At 43.1% G+C, this 22,153-nt stretch overlaps 1 protein-coding gene across 6 annotated transcripts; it reads right to left on the bottom strand.

Annotated features, from left to right (window-relative positions):
- Positions 1 to 4,422: 4,422 nt before the first annotated feature.
- LOC120028849 lies at positions 4,423 to 20,538 on the bottom strand. 6 transcript variants are annotated; one of them, XM_038974097.1, is made up of 4 exons: positions 11,520 to 12,982; positions 4,944 to 5,557; positions 4,797 to 4,805; positions 4,423 to 4,693 (listed from the first exon to the last, which is right to left on the bottom strand). In XM_038974097.1, the coding sequence occupies exons 2-4, from the start codon at positions 5,529 to 5,531 to the stop codon at positions 4,628 to 4,630; spliced, it is 663 nt and encodes a 220-aa protein (XP_038830025.1). In that variant the 5' UTR covers positions 5,532 to 5,557; positions 11,520 to 12,982; the 3' UTR covers positions 4,423 to 4,627. The 6 variants fall into 6 exon arrangements, with proteins under 6 accessions (XP_038830025.1, XP_038830022.1, XP_038830024.1 ...); XM_038974094.1 differs by lacking the exon at positions 11,520 to 12,982 and adding exons at positions 7,033 to 7,180; positions 9,130 to 9,272 and having other exon boundaries at positions 4,797 to 5,557; XM_038974096.1 differs by lacking the exon at positions 11,520 to 12,982 and adding exons at positions 7,033 to 7,180; positions 9,130 to 9,272 and having other exon boundaries at positions 4,797 to 5,537.
- Between the last annotated feature and the right edge of the window lie 1,615 nt (positions 20,539 to 22,153).

The following is a 22,153-nucleotide window of genomic DNA, read 5'->3' as shown; positions in this document are numbered from 1 at the left end:
AAACCAGAGAGAAAGCATGTGGTCAGTCAGGGGCTGTGGTTCCAAAAGGCACACGCTTCTCACAAACACACAGAGCATTCACAACCTGCACTGCTTTTCTTGAACAAGGGTGATGGAATGTAGCCTCTGTAAATATCAGTGGGAACCTGCTTTAGATTCCCATAGCTAGTCTTCCTGGATAAGAGCTAGGTGTGCATGTTATTCCTGGGAGGCACAGTAGCAGCACCTCCTTTTCCCTGTGAAAGAACAATGGAAAAATCTAAACAATTCGATCCAAGTCATTTATTGGTTTTATGTCATCAAAACCAAGTACAAACTATGGTTTAAAACACATACAGTGAGCTCCAAAAGTGTTGGGACACATTTGTTGTTTCGGCTCTGTACTCCAGTACCAGGATTTAAAATTATACTATGACGTTAAAGGGTAGACTGTTAGCTTTAATTTGAGGGTATTTTCATCCATATCGGGCAAACCGTTCAGATATTACAGAACTTTTTGTACATAGTCCAATTTAGGAGATCGAAAGTATTGGAACAAATTCACTTGTGTGTATCAAAGTAGTAAAAAGTAAAGTATTTGGTCCCATATTCTTAGCACGCAATGACTACATCAAGCTTGTGACTCTACAAATGTGTTGGATGCATTTGCTGTTTGTTTTGGCTGTGTATCAAATTATTTTGTGCCCAATAGAAATAATGTAGTGTCATTTTGGAGTGACTTTTCTTGTAAATAAGAATAATGTTTCTAAACACTTATACATTCATGTGGATGCTACCACAATTACAGGTAATCCTGAAAGAACTGAATAATGAATGAGAAAGTTAGATACACATATCATACCCCCCCCCAAAAAATGCTAACCTCCCCTGTTATTGTAAGAGAGGTTATTAAGAGATGTCTTGGGGTATGATATTTGTGCGTCTAACTTTTTCACGAATCATTATTCACGACTCATTCAGGATTATCTGTAATCATGGTAGCATCCACATTAATTTAGATGTGCTCATTACATTATATAAAAAGGGAAAAGTTGAAACATCAGTGACGTGTTCATGAGGGCACATTCAAATGATTTGAAACGGATTTGGTGCCCAATGAACCTGACCCTGGGCTTCCCTGAGGGACACCTGACGCCTGTTGTAGTCGTAACTTTCACGTGTTTCGCTTAATAACACTCCTACTTGTCTCCTGCTTTTCTGAGACGGTGATGACAAAGACAGTGGCTCAGGTCTCAAAACAACAGAGATGTGTTATTTACCCAGCTAGCGAACAGAGAACAGGCCTCATCAGGTACTGACTTGGAAGTGGGAGAGACCGTCCGACGCCATTACATTCCCAGAGTATTAGCCAATCCCCTCAGTGACAGGGAGGAATGCCGAATGTTCAAAGTTCAGGCTAGGGGAAGGAACACGAGAGGGATGGTTGTCGCCTCCTCACGGTCACTAACACCAGGCTGTTAAAGTTACTGTAGAGAGAGACCAGATACTGTCTAACAAACAGTAGACACAAGCAGAGGATCTGTGCAGGGTCAAAATATCTCAAGAGGCCAAGTATAAGAGTCAACCGCTACATGAATTGGGAGTTGCACTGGTGTTGGTGTCAAATTGTAGTATGATTTGAACTATCAATCATACCTTCCTAGGAGGGAAAAAAAGGAGACCTTACTGCATTGACTGAAACGTTACCCTTATGCATAACCAAAATCCAGAATATATATGTTCTAATCCAGTAGGGTATGTATGGTACAATGAATATGCAGTGAATATGCTAATAAGACCCCTGCAGCAGAGGGCTTGTTCTGGCCGACACGTGGGACATCAGACGCTCTTCTATGTCTTAATTACAGCCCTCGGTGTTATTAGTCATGGGCTTTATGACGGGAGACCCACCCAGACCAGTGTGCATGCTTTTTGAGCTCTGGAGCCACCACAGCATCAAAACAAAATATAATTTTATGTCACCAAATACAGCAGGTGTAGACTTCACCGTGAAATGCTTACTTACTCTGCATTGTTGGGAAAGGGATTGTAAGAACATTTGCAAATAAAAATAGAAAATAGTAACACAAATAACAATAACGAGTGCTCAGTCCCCTCCTGTACTCCCTGTTTACCCACGACTGCATGGACAGGCACGACTCCAACACCATCATGAAGTTTGCAGACGAAAACAACAGTGGTAGGCCTGATCACCGACAATGACGAGACAGCCTATAGGGAGGAGGTCAGAGACCTGGCCGGGTGGTGCCAGAATAACAACCTATCCCTCAACGTACCCAAGACTAAGGAGATGATTGTGGACTACAGGAAAAGGAGGACCGAGCACGCCCCCATTCTCATCGACGGGGCTGTAGTGGAGCAGGTTGAGAGCTTCAAGTTCCTTGGTGTCCACATCAACAACAAACTAGAATGGTCCAAACACACCAAGAGAGTCGTGAAGAGGGCACGACAAAGCCTATTCCCTCTCAGGAAACTAAAAAGATTTGGCATGGGTCCTGAGATCCTCAAAAGGTTCTACAGCTGCAACATCGAGAGCATCCTGACTGGTTGCATCACTGCCTGGTACGGCAATTGTTCGGCCTCTGACCGCAAGGCACTACAGAGGGGAGTGCGTACGGCCCAGTACATCACTGGGGCTAAGCTGCCTGCCATCCAGGACCTCTACACCAGGCGGTGTCACAGGAAGGCCCTAAGAATTGTCAAAGACCCCAGCCACCCCAGTCATAGACTGTTCTCTCTACTACCTCATGGCAAGCGGTACCGGAGTGCCAAGTCTAGGACAAAAAGGCTTCTCAACAGTTTTTACCCCCAAGCCATAAGACTCCTGAACAGGTAATCAAATGGCTACCCGGAGTATTTGCATTGTGCCCCCCCCCAACCCCTATTTTTACGCTGCTGCTACTCTCTGTTTTACATATATGCATAGTCACTATAACTATACACTCATGTACATACTACCTCAATTGGGCCGACCGACCAGTTCTCCCGCACATTGGCTAACCGGGCTGTCGGCATTGTGTCCCACCCACCACCCGCCAACCCCTCTTTTACGCTACTGCTACTCTCTGTTCATCATATATGCATAGTCACTTTAACCATATCTACATGTACATACTACCTCAACTAGCCTGACTAACCGTGTCTATATGTAGCCTCGCTACTTTTATAGCCTCGCTACTGTATATAGCCTGTCTTTTTACTGTTGTTTTATTTCTTTACTTACCCACTGTTCACCTAATACCTTTTTTGCACTATTGGTTAGAGCCTGTAAGTAAGCATTTCACTGTAAGGTCTACACCTGTTGTATTCGGCGTACGTGACAAATAAACTTTGATTATATACAAGGAGTACCGGTACCGAGCAGGTGTACGAGGTAGTTGAGGTAATATGTACATGTAGTTAGGGGTAAAAGTGGCTAGGCAATCAGGATAGATAAAATGAGTACCAGCGCAGCATGTGCTCAGAGTGTGTGTGTGGCGTCAATATGCATGTGTGTGTGTTTTGTGTGTGTTGGAGAGTCCAGAGAGTGTGCATAGAGTCACTGCAAATAAATGCTGTTAGCTGACTAACCTGGAGGACTGTGGGGGGTCTCGGATGGTTGAGGGGCAGCTCTTTTTGGGAACTGTGGGGGGGGGGGGGGGGGGGGGGGGGATCTTGGAGGGCTGGTGGCCTGGCGGTTGGGAGCTTGGGCCGGTGGCTGATGGATCGCTGGTTCGGGTCCCCGTTTTTGACCTTGTGGGAGATCTGTCGACGTGAGCATGATGTTGGTTGCCTTTGTGTGTTGCTCTGGATGGGAGTCTGTTAGATGACTAATGTGATTAAGTTATTGAGCGGCTTCACAGCAAGTATATTGTACGTTTTAAATATTCAATACATTTTTTTTTATATATATAAACTATTCCACAACAACTACCTAATAAACACAAATCTAAGTAAAGGTTTGCGTGTATCAGGTAGTTGTTGTGGAATTGTTAGTTCACTTGTTAGATATTGCTGCACAAGGCAATGACTCAAGGCTGCTGCCCACTGCAAATGTCAGTGTGGACGTAACTGCATTCACGTAAATGGTCTTTGGTCTGCTCTTGGTGAGTCCACCAAGATCATTTGCCTGAATATACTTACTGTAACTTAACCCTACATTTGTACTGTTTTACCATTGTTTTATTTAAACTGCTTTTAAATTAGTCTGGTGGTGGGCAGTCTTATTTTATCAACAACCTTCTCTTTGATTGATAAGACTTAGCAACCCATATCAACATAGGGTGCTGAATGATAGTGTTTTAAAAGGAGCTTTAACTTCTCCAGATTTGTAACCCACAATTTTTATTATCAGATCACCACATTGGGTTTGATGTTGAGTCTTTTTTCTCATGTCAGAACCCTAAAGTTATCATAATATGAAAGTCACGTAGAATCTGTAGATCATTTAGAAAACTTTATTGAAAACATGATTAACAACATTAACCACCCCAGCCTTGATAAGTATGTTATGATCTCTCCCATTCGGGATATCCTGATGGATAGGATGTGTTTGTCTTTGGATCAGGCAACCAGGTTTTTCCCGCTGACTCTATAGGAAAAACAATTCGATAAAAGTCCTGGTTCACTTCTTCACCCGTTTGTCGTATTACTTTGTGAGCAGTTTTATGAGGTTGAAATACGTGGAGAAACATCCCCTGGTCATGGCAGTGTCCTATAAGCATAGAACAGAAACAAGACTTTAGAGGAGAGGTCATGGTACACTGGCACATAATAACAATACTTATTTATGACTGATGAGCCAGTGGTCATCTCACCTTCTCCACCTTGGTCTTCTCCTGGACCTTGGTCTTCTCCCCCTTTGCCTTGGTCTTCTTCTTGACCTTGTTGTTCTTAGTGGATCCAGTCTTGTTCCTCTTCCCAAAACAACATGCCAGCATCCTCCAGAAAGACATCTTCTTGGCCTTGGTCTTCTCCTGGACCTTGGTCTTCTCCCCCTTTGCCTTGGTCTTCTTCTTGACCTTGTTGTTCTTAGTGGATCTAGTCTTGTTCCTCTTCCCAAAACAACATACCAGCCTCCTCCAGAAAGACATCTTCTTGGGCGTTGAGGAAGCCTTGTCAACCATTACCACAGGCTTCTCCTCAGGAACTGGTTGGCCGATGAGGTCACAGTGAGGGTAGATGGAGTACGGCCATGACATGCCCACACTCTTAGAGATGGAGGACCGGCTCAGGGCCCTCTGAGGCTCACCCTTGGAGGCCCAGGCGGCTTTAGGGAGAGGTGGTGTCGGTGCGTCCAAATAGCTTGTCTCGGGTTCATCCAGAACTTGGCTGATAGAAGCACTAAGCTCCACAACCTCTTGGCGGAGCAGCTGCATCTGTGTTAGGAGGTCTTCGGGGGAGAGGGGCCGTGTCCATATCTGTGTTGAAGTGTCCACTGGGCTTTGATCCACGACAGGCTGCACCTTCACCAGGAGGGCCTCAGGAGGGGAGGGGGGCTGTGGTGAACTATCGCCTGCACATGGCCATCCACAACTTGAGCTTCCATCCATGACAAGCTGAATTTATGGATGCAGATCTTTGATCACCCAATAAAAGAAAGACACTTGTTCAATAATAATTGCTTGAAAAGAAACAAGTAGACTAGCTAATGACTTTTCAATATCACGAGAAGACACGGATAAGGAAACAATTAAGTAAAATACACTGGTAAGACGCAGGTAATGCTCGAAGTTGACAGCAACTGACGAAATGAATCCCTCCCGATTCTTCAACGATTTGTGACAGCTGCGTCATAATGACTAGGAATCCACAATAGTCCTAGAATATGTTGCGTAATATTCGGATTCGTACTAACCCAAGGAACAAAACCACATACTTGAATTACCTCTCATTATATTCTGGCTGTCACGAATGTGGTTCCTCTTTATGTAATTTAGCTCAGGTCAGTGTGTTATAATTGCTTGCTGACCGTAAAACCATGCTCGCGTATTTCAAGGATACAGATTTAAAGAATACGCCTGCTAGATCGCGCTCTTGAAAACAATTACAAATTCACCAGTCTTAGTTTTTAATTCATCTTAATTTCCAGATTACCAACGAATCTGTGTCCATGATCGAGATGGCTCAAGTGTGCACTGCATTCACTACAGCTCTGGCGAGACCTCCCAATCACATCTCTGTGGCTGATCTTTGACAGGCCCAATCCCAACTGACACTCCTTTTGGCTCTGGTCAATAGTAGCCTTGTAAACGCCTGATCTCTCGAGTTTACACGAATGTTCGCTACACGGATATCTTCAGTGTTTCCCCTACCAGAGATATGAGGAGGGGGGCTTTTGCCTTGTTCTTATGCTATCTGAGTGACTCAAACATTTTAACAAAATCTATTTGGTCCTGTCATGCCAAATATTATCGTCAGTTGCTTTATCAACGCTGTGATGATCATTAAGGCCTAAATGACATTGTCATCGTCGCTATGCCAACAAGGCTGATTTCCGCGACAATTTCGCTGTTTTAACAAGCTTTAAGCTAATAAAATGAAAGCATTAATTCGAGCTACTTTTGGGTACCTTGTTAACATTCGATTTCATGTTCGGTCTTAAACATTGCTACGTTTCGGAAAAGAACGTGTAATCTGCTTGACAACAGTTATTTACTTTACAGATCACGAAGTCAGCTAATTTCCACTCCATTTATGTGCCAAATCGTTTGATAGCTTGTCTGGCTATCATGTTTTTATTTTAACCTACCCTTCCCTTATCTACACTGAAATAATATAATTTCAGTAGTCCCCCAATTATTATTTTTCTATCTCGCATCGCTCATTAGTACACCATTGTGTACTATGCAACATCTATTGTAGGTCCTAGAATACAACAATAACGTGGAGCAAATATCTACGATCGAAGGATAATTTACAACTAATAACATTACCTTGTGAAACAGCTGTGAAAACCAACCTGGCAATATTAAGATTGTAATACATAAACTTTGATCGTTTTTGGTCCAATTGTGTGATTCATTTATTTTCTAAGATTTTTTGACCACTCACATGGCAATCATAGACTAAAAAACTGCATTCTGGTGTTTGGAATATAGAGGTGGTTGGAGGTTCTGTCTGTCACTTGTTCTCAACAGACAGCCAGTCTCAGAAGGGGGGCTTGGAGAGGGAGACTGCAAAGTCCAGGCACTGCTGCTCTCTTTGTTCAAATCAAATTTTATTTGTCACATACACATGGTTAGCAGATGTTAATGTGAGTGTAGCAAAATTCTTGCGCTTCTAGTTCCAACAGTGCAGTAATATCTAACAAGTAATTGAACAATTCCACAACTACCTAATACACACATCTAAAGGGATGGAATAAGAAAATGTACATATAAATACAGTTGAAGTCAGAAGTTTACATACACTTAGGTTGGAGTCATTAAAACTCATTTTTCAACCACTCCACAAATGTCTTGTTAACAAACTATAGTTTTGGCAAGTCAGTTAGGACATCTACTTTGTGCATGACACAAGTAATTTTTCCAACAATTTTTTACATACAGATTATTTCACACTGTATCACAATTCCAGTGGGTCAGAAGTTTACATACACTAAGTTGACTGCACCTTTAAACAGCTTGGAAAATTCCAGAAAATTATGTAATGGCTTTAGAAGCTTCTGATAGGCTAATTGACAATTTTAGTCAATTGGAGGTGTACCTGTATTTCAAGGCCTACCTTCAAACTCAGTGCCTCTTTGCTTGACATCATGGGAAAATCAAAAGAAGTCAGCCAAGATCTCAGAAAATAAATTGTAGACCCCCACAAGTCTGGTTCATCCTTGGGAGCAATTTCCAAATGCCTGAAGGTACCACGTTCATCTGTACAAACAATAGTACGCAAGTATAAACACCATGGGACAACGCAGCCATCCTACCGCTCAGGAAGGAGACGTTTTCTGTCTCCTCGAGATGAACGTACTTTGGTGAGAAAAGTGCAAATCAATCCCAGAACAACAGCAAAGGACCTTGTGAAGATGCTGGAGGAAACAGGTACAAAAGTATCTATAGCCACAGTAAAGCGAGTCCTATATCGACATAAGCTGAAAGGCCGCTCAGCAAGGAAGAAGCCACTGCTCCAAAACCACCATAAAAAAGCAACACTACGGTTTGCAACTGCACATGGGGACAAAGATCGTACTTTTTGGAGAAATGTCTTCTGATCTGATGAAACAAAAATAGAACTGTTTGGCCATAATGCCCATCGTTATGTTTGGAGGAAACAGGGGGAGGCTTGCTAGCCGAGGAACATTGAAGCATATATTGAAACATCTCAAGACATCAGTCAGGAAGTTGAAGGTTGGTCACAAATGGTTCATCCAAATGGACAATGACCCCAAGCATACTTCCAAAGTTGTGGCAAAATGGCTTAAGGTCAGCAAAGTCAAGGTATTGGAGTGGCCATCACAAAGCCCTGACCTCAATCCTATACAAAATTTGTGGTCAGAACTGAAAAAGCGTGTGCGAGCAAGGAGGCCTACAAACCTGACTCAGTTACACCAGCTCTGTCAGGAGGAATGGGCCAGAATTCACCCAACTTATTGTGGGAAGCTTGTGGAAGGCTACCCAAAACGTTTAACCCAACAATTTAAAGGCAATGCTACCAAATACTAATTGAGTGTATGTTATCTTCTGACCCACAGTGAATGTGATGAAAAATATAAAAACTGAAATAAATCATTCTCTCTACTATTATTCTGACATTTCACATTCCTAAAATAAAGTGGTGATCCTAACTGACCTAAGACAGGGAATTTTTTACTAGGATTAAATGTCAGGAATTGTGAAAAACTGAGTTTAAATGTATTTGGCTAAGGAGTATGTAAACTTCCAACTTCAACTGTATATGGATGAGCATTGATCGAGCGGCATAGGCAAGATGCAACAGATGGCATAAAATACAGTATATACAAATATGAGATGAGTAATGTCAGATATGTAAACATTATTAAAGTGGCACTATTAAAGTGACGACTGATTAATTTATGAAAGTGGCCAATGATTTCGAGTCTGTGTTAGTGATGGCTGTTTAACAGTCTGATGGCCTTGCGATAGAAGCTGTTTTTCAGTCTCTCGGTCCCAGCTTTGATGCACCTGTACTGACCTCGCTTTCTGGATGGTTGCGGAGTGAACATGCAGTGGCTCCGGTGGTTGTTGTCCTTGATGATCTTTTTGGCCTTCCTGTGACATCGGGTGCTGTAGGTGTCCTAGAGGGCAGATGGTTTGCCCCCAGTGATGCGTTGTGCAGACCGCACCACCCTCTGGAGAGCCTTGCGGTTGTGCGCGGTGCAGTTGCCTTACCAGGCGGTGATACAGCCCGACAGGATGCTCTCAATTGTGCATCTGTAAAAGTTTGTGAGGGTTTTAGGTGACAGAAGCCAAATTTCTTACAGCCTCCTGAGGTTGAAGAGGAGCTGTTGTGCCTTCACCACACCGTCTGTGTGGGTGGACCATTTCAGTTTGTCTGTGATGTGTACGCCAAGGAACTTAAAAACTTTCCACCTTCTCCACCGCTGTCCCGTCAATGTGGATAGGGGGGTGCTCCCTCTGATGTTTCCTGAAGTCCACGATCATTTCCTTTGTTTTGCTGACGTTTAGTGAGAGTTTTTTTTCCTGACACCACACTCAGAGTGCTCTCACCTCCTCCCTGTAGGATGTCTTGTCGTTGTTGGTAATCAAGCCCACTACTGTTGTGTCGTCTGCAAACTTGATGATTGAGATGGAGGCGTGCATGGCCACGCAGTCATGGGTGAACAGGGAGTACAGGAGGGGGCTGAGCACACACCCTTGTGGGGCCCCGGTGTTGAGGATCAGCGAAGTGGAGATGTTGTTTCCTACCTTCACCACCTGGGGGCGACCCATCAGAAAGTCCAGGACCCAATTACACAGGGCGGGGTTGAGACCCAGGGCCTCAAGCTTAATGATGAGCTTGGAGGGAACTATGATGTTGAATAATGAGCTGTAGTCAATGAACAGCATTCTTACATTCTGTACATCCTCTTGTACAGATGGGATAGGGCAGTGTGCAGTGTGATTGCATCGTCTTTGGAACTATTGAGGCGGTATGCAAATTGAAGTGGGTCTAGGGTGGCAGGTAAGGTGGAGGTGATATGATCCTTGACTAGTCTCTCAGAGCACTTCATGATGACTGAAGTGAGTGCTACGGGACGGTAGTCATTTAGTTCAGTTATCTTTGCCTTCTTGGGTACAGGAACAATGGTGGCCATCTTGAAGCATGTGGGGACAGCAGACTGGAATATGGAGAGATTGAATATGCCCGTAAACACATTTAAATGTCTTACTCACGTCGGCCACAGAGAAGGGGGGGGCACACAGTCCTTGGTAGCGGGCCGCATAACAACAACAGTAGCTGTAGATGATGTCATGAAAAGTTGGAGGGTGGTTGGTAATGGAGGACAGGAGCAGAGTTAAAGGGAAGAGGGTAGGAGACAGATGTAAACAAGCACATACACAGGTTACACTTTACTGTGAGAACATTTGGTGGATTAGTGCAGTGTTATAAATGGGAGATAGTGGCAAGATTAAGTAAGTGCCTTTGGAATTACCCGGATTTCTGCATAAATTGGTCATCAAATTTGATCTGATCTTCATCTAGGTCACAAAAATAGACAAACATAGTGTGCTTAAACTAATAACACACAAATTATTGCATTTTTCTACTCTACATTGAATACAGAATTGAAAAACATTCAGTGTAGGTTGGAAAAAGTATGTGAACCTCTAGGTTAATGACTAACCTGGAGTCCAATCAATGACAAGATTGGAGATGTTGGTTAGAGCTGCCTTGCCCTATAAAAAAAACACTCATAATTTCAGTTTGCTATTCACAAGAAGCATTGCCTGATGTGAACCATGCCTCGAACAAAGACCTCAGAAGACCTAAGATTAAGAATTGTTGACTTGCATAAAGCTGGAAAGGGCTAAAAGTATGCAGATTTTCATATTTGTTAGGATACTGACACACACACTATAATAATATAGCCCGGACTATTTGCATTGTGTGCCCCCCAACCCCTCTTTTACTTTTAAGCTGCTGCTACTCTCTGTTTATCATATATGCATAGTCACTTTAACTATATATTCATGTATATACTACCTCAATTAGCCCGACTAACCAGTGCCCCCGCACATTGGCTAACCGGGCTATCTGCATTGTGTCCCGCCACCCTCCACCCCCTCTTTTACACTACTGCTAGTCACTTTAACCATATCTACATGTACATACTACCTCAATTAGCCCAACTAACCAGTGCCTGTATATAGCCTCGCTACTGTGTATAGCCTCGCTACTGTTATTTTTATTTCTTTACTTACCTAATAACTTTTTTTATTTTCTTTTTTTATTGCACTATTGGTTAGAGCCTGTAAGTAAGCATTTCACTGTAAGGTCTACTTCACCTGTTGTTTTCGGCGCACGTGACAAATAAACTTTGATTTGACTGAACTCTGCAAAATTTGAATTGGGACACTTACCGATCATGTGCCATGGTGAAACTACTTTGATGGGGCTTCAACTCCGGCGCCACAGTCTTTGCCCTCTCAAACTTCTGTCAGGCTAGACAGGGTACCGACCTTTTTTAAGCTAAAAGTAACACATTTAAACATTGTGTGCTCTCTGATATGACGTTCATTGAAAACATAATAACTTCAGATATAATAGAATGTGATTGATAAACAAAAGGTTATTTCACTTGCCCAGCTGTCCACCTCCTTGACAATTCCACGTCAGAAGAAGCGTAGGTTGATTTTGGCAATCATGCGCTTCACTCCGAAATACTTAGATTGACCAGTTGGTCAATAGACTTAAGGACATTACAATATATGTGATTTTACAGCAGAAATACCAACACTGTCATATCAGCAAACATTTCTAAAAAACAGTTTTTGCTTTGTCATTATGGGGTATTGTGTGTAGCTTGATGAAGGGAAAACATTTATTTAATCAATTTTAGAATAAGGCTGTAACGTAACAAAATGTGTTAAAAGTCAAAAGGTCTGAATACTTCCCGAATGCACTGTATGTATTGAATAATGGCACAATAATTTGGGCTTCTTTGGGCTTGGGCTCATTAAATGTCTTTAATGTAGGGCTCATCAGGCTCAGGTAGCATCAGGCTTGAATTTTAGATCAAAGCTCTAATCAAATCCAGACATAGGCCTAATTATATGCTTTTGAATGACACCAGGTTCCCTGGGAGAAAAGTGATTTATTCTCGGGATGGAACATTTGTAAAATACCGGGAAAAATAATCAACCCTACTCTGCATGCATAGCCTACAGTACATGCTTTTATGTAGAGCAAATGGAGTAGCTGTTTGCACTGGAGGTTTTCACTCCCTCCTGGCATGTGTAAGATAGGTTTCCACAGGTTGATGTTGCTGTTGTATGATAAGTCCCATCCATCCTCCTGCAGGCATTTATGCAGGAATGTCTCTGTGGCTATGATACAGTCCTACCTGGATCCAACAAAATGTAGTCTTGTTGGCATGCTAATTCTAGATGCCTTTTTCTGTTTGATATCTGGAGGAGAATCAACCCACCCCCCTGGAAACTATTGTATTTTCATATTCCTTTTTCTCCCCAATTTGGGACAAGAACATCCCTGCCGGCCAAACCCTCCCCTAACCCGGACAACGCTGGGCCAAATATGCACCGCCCCATGTGTCTCCCGGTCGTGGCCGGCTGCGACTGAGCCTGGACTCGAACCAGGATCTCTAGTGGCACAGCTAGCACTGTGATCAGTGGAGGCTGGTGACTTGAAAAACTGAGAAGGCCCACGGTATAGACATACGGAGACGTCAAAGCGTGTTTCAAACATCGTCAGAGTAATTGTTTTAACCTAAAGCATTTAATAAAGATTTCTAGTACAATATTATGGGGAATGAGAAAGAGAGGGCTACATACACCGTTTTGGGAAGGGATCACAGCAGTGATTGAATGAGGGTATGAGGCATGAATTGAGGTCTTCAGTGGCTTGACTTCAGTGCAGGACAGGAGATGACTGGGAAGACAAAAAACAATAACACAACACACTACACTGTTAGACAAAAGAGCTAAGAATGAGTTAGTCCAAGCAAGGAGTAAAATCATTGATGTGTAATGTGATTGACTATACATACAGTAATGAGAGAAAATTGATAGGGGTACTCACAGTGCTTGGAGAGGAAACATTAAATGTAACAGTGGATGAGCGGGAACATGAGACGTGGCTTCAGTTCATGTCAGGAGAGAGTTGACAATCATAGTGGAGTGGTCACTTCTTAAATCAGGGAACAGGAGGGGACTTAGATGGAATGTATCTGCTATTTGTATTTCCATTACAGCTGCGCCATTGTAGGTTTGAACAACAAGTTTGTCCATGAAGTTAAACAAAGACTGCGCATCTCGCCCACTTGACACATCAAAGTAGCCCAAGAAACGTTCCTGAATAAAGCCCTGATCATCCACATACCTGACGATAACCAACAACAGCAAGCAGACTGGTGGCAACCAGGGTTGGGGGGCAATTTTTTACCCACTGGGGCCTGGAGTTTTTCCTTATCTGTTAACCTATCCAGGAGAACTCTGGACCTTAAGGTCCCTAATCAGGTCTCATATGAATTATATTTAGAGGAGAGTAGGTAGGGGATTTCCTCTACCCAGAGACAACAATTGATAGACAATAGAACTCAAAGGGCTGAGCTTGCTTTATGCATGTTTGCATCATGCAGGCCTATGCAACTGCAGGCCTTATACAAATTTACTTACATCTGTCATCACTATTATGATAATTCATTCCAGTTAATAATTTTGGATTGAAAACGTATAGGCAGCCTAGCCAGCCCAATTTTGAATATAAACCAAATTTGATCACATTCACATTTTCTCCTGACACACAAATGGACTGTAAATACATAACGCTACCAATTAATTACCCTGGCCAAATGGACAGCGCACATAGTAGGCTGTATGCATCTGCTCTTATTAGTAGCCTACAGTTGATCAGACTGAAAAATGGTCTCGTTTTCATCCCATACAGCAAGTCAAATCTCGAATGTTTAGGTGTGGCCTAGGCTGCTGCAACATTTATTTAATACGTTTTTGCTTGTGTCTGTCTGTCCGGAGTGATGTTTTATCATCTTTGCTAAATAAATACCGGAGGAAAGTGGAAAGCCTACTTGAGCGCGCTGCGTCAACCTCTCTTTAATCTAACTTTTAATGGGGATGATGCGATGGAAGCTATCAAACCATTCTGAATGATCCCAGAAAAGACTGAAAGTTCCATATGTTCAGCAAGTAAAGCATCGAAACGTGCAATTACTGCTACAAGCTCCTTGTGGTTGCACTTGTTAGTTAGCGGAACATTCTCTCTCGTTGTGCCCTCTAATTTTTGCATGCCCAAAAACGCAGTGGTGTTGATAAACCAATTGAGAATATCCCTGTTTCTTCTTACTATCTCGTTGTGTTACGCATTTTGAATACGCAGACCTTCGTCATGGGACACGGCGATTCAGACAGTTAGCAGGCCGATGCTAACAGTTAGTAGGCCGGGGCTAATCAAGCTTAGCAGTTAGCATACCGGGGATGCCAAACTAGCAGTTAGCAGACCGGGTTAGCAAGCAAGCAGTTACCAGGGGTTAGCAGTTAGCAGACCGGGGCTAGCAAGTTAGCCTTTGGGGGACGTCGCGATGGGGGTACGTCTGTTTTTGCCTCCGTGCTGTGACATCGATAGACCAGTCGTGGAATTAATAGGGTTCCGGGTAGCTCTAGGTAGCTAGCAGGTTAGCAGAATGGGCCTTCAGCGGGCGTCGCGCTTGAGGGGCCTGTTGGAGTCCTCGGTCAGATTATGTCGGTATTCCAGTCGTAGAGGATCGGCGAGGGTTCCGTGCCCCGTACAGGCAGTAGAAGGTGTAATATTCATATGTGTAAACATACTGAATTATAATTGGATGCATTTTACCGCCATATCATACTGTGCTATGATTGGTTAAGACCACCCAAATGGTTAGGCCATGGTCAGTTTGATCCTGGTTGGCGATATGTGAACATGCCAGTTATAGCTAGCTAATAAAGAGCTATGTCAAGAAATATCCTGTAGTACTGCATTTTATTATTTTGTACAAAGTGTACAAAACAAGACATGGTGTCAGAGTAAAAGGTCTTACAAGATGGATTTTTCTGGAGTTCCTTCACCTCGAATGGACTTGGGAGTCTACAAATTTACCCGATGCATGGCGTAAATTCAAACAGCATGTGGAGTTAATGTTCACGGGTCCTCTGAAGGACAGAGGAGAAGAGGGAAAATGCAGCTACTTGCTCCTCTGGATCGGTGAAAAAGGGAGAGATATTTACAACACATGGACACTTACCGAGGCTGAATCAAAGGTACTGAAAACATACTACGATCGTTTTGAAGCATATGTTGTGCCGAAGACCAATACGATATTCGCTAGGTACAAATTCCATGAGAAAGTACAGGGAGCTCGCGAGTCTTTTGAACAGTTTGTGACAGAGCTGCGTCTGCTTGTGAAAGACGGTGATTATGCAAACAAGGATGAGATGGTCAGGGACCGTATTGTATATTTGGAATACACTCACCGCGAGTGAGAGAGAAACTTTTGAATGTTGGGTCTGAGGTAACGCTGGACAAAGCCATCGTCATAGCCAGATCTCACGAGCTAGCACAGGCTCAGATGAAAACCATTTCGCGCGGTAGCACGAGCGCATCACGTGAACAAGCAGTGCACGCAGTCAGGCAGACATCAAAGCACACCTCCGGTGCACAGAGAGCGCGTTTTAGAACGGAGAGAGACATAACTCCAAAACAGAGCGACACAGACTCAAAACATGTGGATATTGTGGATACAAAGTGCATGGCGAACAAGGAAATTGCCCAGCTAAAGGCAAACAGTGTACTAAATGTGGAAAATGGAATCACTTTGCAAAAGTGTGCAGAGCTTACCGTGGAAAAACAGTACACACAGCGAGTGAAGATGAAATGTCAATCAAAGAGTCAAACGCAGATGAACTGTTTATTGATTCAGTGACACAGAAAAGTCAAATATCAGAGACAGAGCAAGCCTTTGCTGACATTGAGATAGGAACACAAGGCACGAAGCTAAAGTTCAAACTAGACACTGGTGCACAAGTAAACATTATTCCTCTGAATAAGTACCGCAGCTTGACATCTGAGTGCGAGCTACAGCCCACCACGCGCAGACTGACTGGTTATGGTGGTGAACAGCTCCCAGTAAAAGGCACATGCACTTTCAAATGCAAATACAAGGAAAGTGACATGATGTTGGACTTTTATGTTGTTGACACTAGAGCACCTGTAGTGCTAGGTCTTAAAGCATGTTTAGCTATGGACCTCATCAAGCTAGTTTTATCAGTGACAGCACCAGTAGAGACAGACAATGTACTGGAGGAGTTTGCTGATGGTTTTACAGGAATAGGATTATTCCCAGGAGAATTTCCCTAGTTTAATATTGCCTGCTAACATTAATTTCTTTTAACTAAATATACAGGTTTAATTTTTTTTTTTTAATACTTCTGTGTATTGATTTTAAGAAAGGCATTGATGTTTATTGCTAGGTACATTCATGCAATGATTGTGCTTTTTTTCCCGCAAATGCGCATTTGTTAAATCATCCCCCGTTCGGCGAAGTTGGCTGTCTTTGTTAGGAAGAAATGGTCTTCACACAGTTCGCAACGAGCCAGGCTGCCCAAACTGCTGCGTATACCCTGACTGTTGCACAGAACGCAAGAGAAGTGAGACAATTTCCCTAGTTAAAATAAATTAATGTTAGCAGGCAATATTAACTAAATATGCAGGTTTAAAAATATATACTTCTGAATTGATTTTAAGAAAGGCGTTGAGGTCAGGTACACATTGGTGCAACGAAAGTGCTTTTTTCGCGAATGCGCTTGTTAAATCACCCGTTTGGCGTAGTAGGCTGTGATTCAATGATAAATTGACAGGCATCGATTATATGCAACGCAGGACAAGCTAGATAAACTAGTAATATCATCAACCATTTGTAGTTAACTAGTGATTATGTTTAGATTGATTGTTTTTTTATAAGATACGTTTAATGCTAGCTAGCACCTTACCTTGGCTCCTTGCTGCACTCGCATAACAGGTAGCCAGCCTGCCACGCAGTCTCCTCGTGGAGTGCAATGTAATCGTCCATGATCGTGTCCAAAAATGCCGATTACAGATTGTTATGAAAACTTGAAATCGGCCCTAATTAAATCGGCCATTCCGATTAATTGGTCGACCTCTAGTGTAAACATTCACAGTGCAGGGTGGAAAAAGTATGTGAAACCTTAGATTTAATAACTGGTTGACCCTCCTTTGGCAGCAATAACCTCAACCAAACGTTTTCTGTAGTTGTGGATCAGACCTGCACAACGGTCAGGAGGAAATTTGAACCATTCTTCTTTACAAAACTGTTTCAGTTCAGCAATATTCTTGGGATGTCTGGTGTGAACTGCTCTCTTGAGGTCATGCCACAGCATCTCAATCGGGTTGAGGTCAGGACTGACTGGGCCACTCCAGAAGGTGTATTTTCTTCTGTTGAAGCCATTCTGTTGTTGATTTACTTCTGTGTTTTGGGTCATTGTCCTTTTGCATCGCCCAACTTCTGTTGCGCTTCAATTGGCGGACAGATAGCCTTACATTCTCCTGCAAAATGTCTTGATAAACTTGAATTCATTTTTTCCATTGATGATAGCAAGCTGTCCAGGCCCTGAGAAAGCAAAGCAGACCCAAACCATGATGCTCCCTCCACCATACTTTACAGTTGGGATGAGGTTTTGATGCTGGTGTTCTGTGCCTTTTTTTCTCCACACAGTGTTCTTCCAAACAACTCAACTTGAGTTTCGTCTACCTACAGAACATTTTGCCAGTAGCGCTGTAAAACATCCAGTTGCACTTTTGCAAACTTCAGACATGCCGCAATGTTTTTTTTGGACGGAGTAGCTTCTTCCGTGGTGTTCTCCCATGAACACCATTCTTGTTTAGTGTTTTACATATCGTAGACTCGTCAACAGAGATGTTAGCATGTTCCAGAGAGTTCTGTAAGTCTTTAGCTGACACGCTAAGATTCTTCTTAACCTCATTGAGCATTCTGCGCTGTGCTCTTGCAGTCATCCTTGCAGGACGGCCACTCCTAGGGAAAGTAGCAACAGTGCTGAACTTTCTCCATTTATAGACAATTTGTCTTAACGTGGACTGATGAACATCAAGGCTTTTAGAGATACTTTTGTAACCCTTTCCAGCTTTATGCAAGTCAACTATTCTTAATCTTAGGTCTTCTGAGATCTCTTTTGTTTGAGGCATGGTTCACATCAGGCAATGCTTTTTGTGAATAGCAAACTCGGATTTTTAGTGTTTTTTTTTTTATAGGGCAAGGCAGTTCTAACCAACATCTCTAATCTCGTCTCATTGATTGGACTCCAGGTTAGCTGACTAACCTGGAGGACTGTGGGGGGTCTCGGATGGTTGAGGGGCAGCTCTTTTTGGGAACTGTGGGGGTGGAACTTGGAGGGCTGGTGGCCTGGCGGTTAGGAGCTTGGGCCGGTGGCTGATGGATCGCTGGTTCGGGTCCCCGTTTTTGACCTTGTGGGAGATCTGTCGACGTGAGCATGATGTTGGTTGCCTCTGTGTGTTGCTCTGGATGGGAGTGTGTTAGATGACTAATGTGATGAAGTTATTGAGCGGCTTCACAGCAAGTATATTGTACGTTTTAAATATTCAATACCATTTTTTTTTTTTTTTATATATATATAAAAACTATTCCACAACAACTACCTAATAAACACAAATCTAAGTAAAGGTTTGCGTGTATCAGGTAGTTGTTGTGGAATTGTTAGTTCACTTGTTAGATATTGCTACACAAGGCAATGACTCAAGGCTGCTGCCCACTGCAAATGTCAGTGTGGACGTAACTGCATTCATGTAAATGGTCTTTGGTCTGCTCTTGGTGAGTCCACCAAGATCATTTGCCTGAATATGCTTACTGTAACTTAACCCTACATTTGTACTGTTTTACCATTGTTTTATTTAAACTGCTTTTAAATTAGTCTGGTGGTGGGCAGTCTTATTTTATCAACAACCTTCTCTTTGATTGATAAGACTTAGCAACCCATATCAACATAGGGTGCTGAATGATAGTGTTTTAAAAGGAGCTTTAACTTCTCCAGATTTGTAACCCACAATTTTTATTATCAGATCACCACATTGGGTTTGATGTTGAGTCTTTTTTCTCATGTCAGAACCGTAAAGTTATCATAATATGAAAGTCACGTAGAATCTGTAGATCATTTATAAAACTTTATTGAAAACATGATTAACAACATTAACCACCCCAGCCTTGATAAGTATGTTATGATCGCTCCCATTCGGGATATCCTGATGGATAGGATGTGTTTGTCTTTGGATCAGGCAACCAGGTTTTTCCCGCTGACTCTATAGGAAAAACAATTCGATAAAAATCCTAGTTCACTTCTTCACCCGTTTGTTGTATTACTTTGTGAGCAGTTTTATGAGGTTGAAATACGTGGAGAAATATCCCCTGGTCATGGCAGTGTCCTATAAGCAGAGAACAGAAACAAGACTTTAGAGGAGAGGTCATGGTACACTGGCACATAATAACAATACTTATTTATGACTGATGAGCCAGTGGTCATCTCACCTTCTCCACCTTGGTCTTCTCCTGGACCTTGGTCTTCTCCACCTTTGCCTTGGTCTTCTTCTTGACCTTGTTGTTCTTAGTGGATCCAGTCTTGTTCCTCTTCCCAAAACAACATACCAGCCTCCTCCAGAAAGACATCTTCTTGGGCGTTGAGGAAGCCTTGTCAACCATTACCACAGGCTTCTCCTCAGGAACTGGTTGGCCGATGAGGTCACAGTGAGGGTAGATGGAGTACGGCCATGACATGCCCACACTCTTAGAGATGGAGGACCGGCTCAGGGCCCTCTGAGGCTCACCCTTGGAGGCCCAGGCGGCTTTAGGGAGAGGTGGTGTCGGTGCGTCCAAATAGCTTGTCTCGGGTTCATCCAGAACTTGGCTGATAGAAGCACTAAGCTCCACAACCTCTTGGCGGAGCAGCTGCATCTGTGTTAGGAGGTCTTCGGGGGAGAGGGGCCGTGTCCATATCTGTGTTAAGTGTCCACTGGGCTTTGATCCAGCAGGACAGGTTCAGTTAATGCAATCAGGTCGGCAACCCCTTGTTGGCGCAGGAAAGATCCAGGTGTGGGGGGGCGCTGTGGTGAAGCCTCCATAGCGTTGCTGCTTTGGTCCACGACAGGCTGCATTAATGCAGTCAACTCGCCAAGCTCTTGGCGGAGCAGCTGCATCTGTGTTAGGAGGGCTTCGGGGGAGAGGGGCCGTGTCCATATCTGTGTTGAAGTGTCCACTGGGCTTTGATCCAGCAGGACAGGTTCAGTTAATGCAATCAGGTCGGCAACCCCTTGTTGGCGCAGGAAAGATCCAGGTGTGGGGGGGGCGCTGTGGTGAAGCCTCCATATCGTTGCTGCTTTGGTCCACGACAGGCTGCACCTTCACCAGGAGGGCCTCAGGAGGGGAGGGGGGCTGTAGTGAACTATCGCCTGCACATGGACATCCACAACTTGAGCTTCCATCCATGACAAGCTGAATTTATGGATGCAGATCTTTGATCACCCAATAAAAGAAAGACACTTGTTCAATAACAATTGCTTGAAAAGAAACAAGTAGACTAGCTAATGACTTTTCAATATCACGAGAAGACACGGATAAGGAAACAATTAAGTAAAATACACTGGTAAGACGCAGGTAATGCTCGAAGTTGACAGCAACTGACGAAATGAATCCCTCCCGATTCTTCAACGATTTGTGACAGCTGCGTCATAATGACTAGGAATCCACAATAGTCCTAGAATATGTTGCGTAATATTCGGATTCGTACTAACCCAAGGAACAAAACCACATACTTGAATTACCTCTCATTATATTCTGGCTGCCACGAATGTGGTTCCTCTTTATGTAATTTAGCTCAGGTCAGTGTGTTATAATTGCTTGCTGAGCGTAAAACCATGATCGCGTATTTCAAGGATACAGATTTAAAGAATATGCCTGCTAGATCGCACTCTTGAAAACAATTACAAATTCACCAGTCTTAGTTTTTAATTCATCTTAATTTCCAGATTACCAAGAAATCTGTGTTCATGATCGAGATTGCTCAAGTGTGCACTGCATTCACTACAGCTCTGGCGAGACCTCCCAATCACATCTCTGTGGCTGCTCTTTGACAGGCCCAATCCCAACTGACACTCCTTTTGGCTCTGGTCAATAGTAGCCTTGTAAACGCCTGATCTCTCGAGTTAACACGAATGTTCGCTACACGGATATCTTCAGTGTTTCCCCTACCAGAGGTATGAGGAGGAGGGGGGCTTTTGCCTTGAGTGACTCAAAATCAATGGAGGCCTGTCATGCCAAATATTATCGTCAGTTGCTTTATCAATGCTGTGATGATCATTAAGGCCTAAATGACATTGTCATCGTCGCTATGCCAACAAGGCTGATTTCCGCGACAATTTCGCTGTTTTAACAAGCTTTAAGCTAATACAATGAAAACATTAATTCAAGCTACTTTTGGGTACCTTGTTAACATTAGATTTCATGGTCTGTCTTAAACATTGCTACGTTTCAGAAAAGGCAAAGAACGTGTAATCTGTTTGACAACAGTTATTTACCTTACAGATCACGAAGTCAGCTAATTTCCACTCCATTTATGTGCCAAATCGTTTGATAGCTTGTCTGGCTATCATGTTTTTATTTTAACCTACCCTTCCCTTATCTACACTGAAATAATATAATTTCAGTAGTCCCCCAATTATTATTTTTCTATCTCGCATCGCTCATTAGTACACCCTTGTGGTTGCATCTATTGTAGGTTTTTAGTATAATTGTGTGATTCATTTATTTTCAAGAATTTTTTGACCACTCACATGGCAATCATAGACTAAAAAACTGCATTCAGGTGTTTGGTATATAGAGGTGGTTGCGAGGTTCTGCCTGTCACTTGTTCTCAACAGACAGCCAGTAAGTTGGGTCCACCACCTCCTCCTCCTTCAAACCCAC

This window comes from Salvelinus namaycush, chromosome 34, assembly GCF_016432855.1.
Source record: "Salvelinus namaycush isolate Seneca chromosome 34, SaNama_1.0, whole genome shotgun sequence".
Classification (NCBI taxonomy): domain Eukaryota; kingdom Metazoa; phylum Chordata; class Actinopteri; order Salmoniformes; family Salmonidae; genus Salvelinus; species Salvelinus namaycush.
This window is presented reverse-complemented; position numbering and strand designations above follow the sequence as displayed.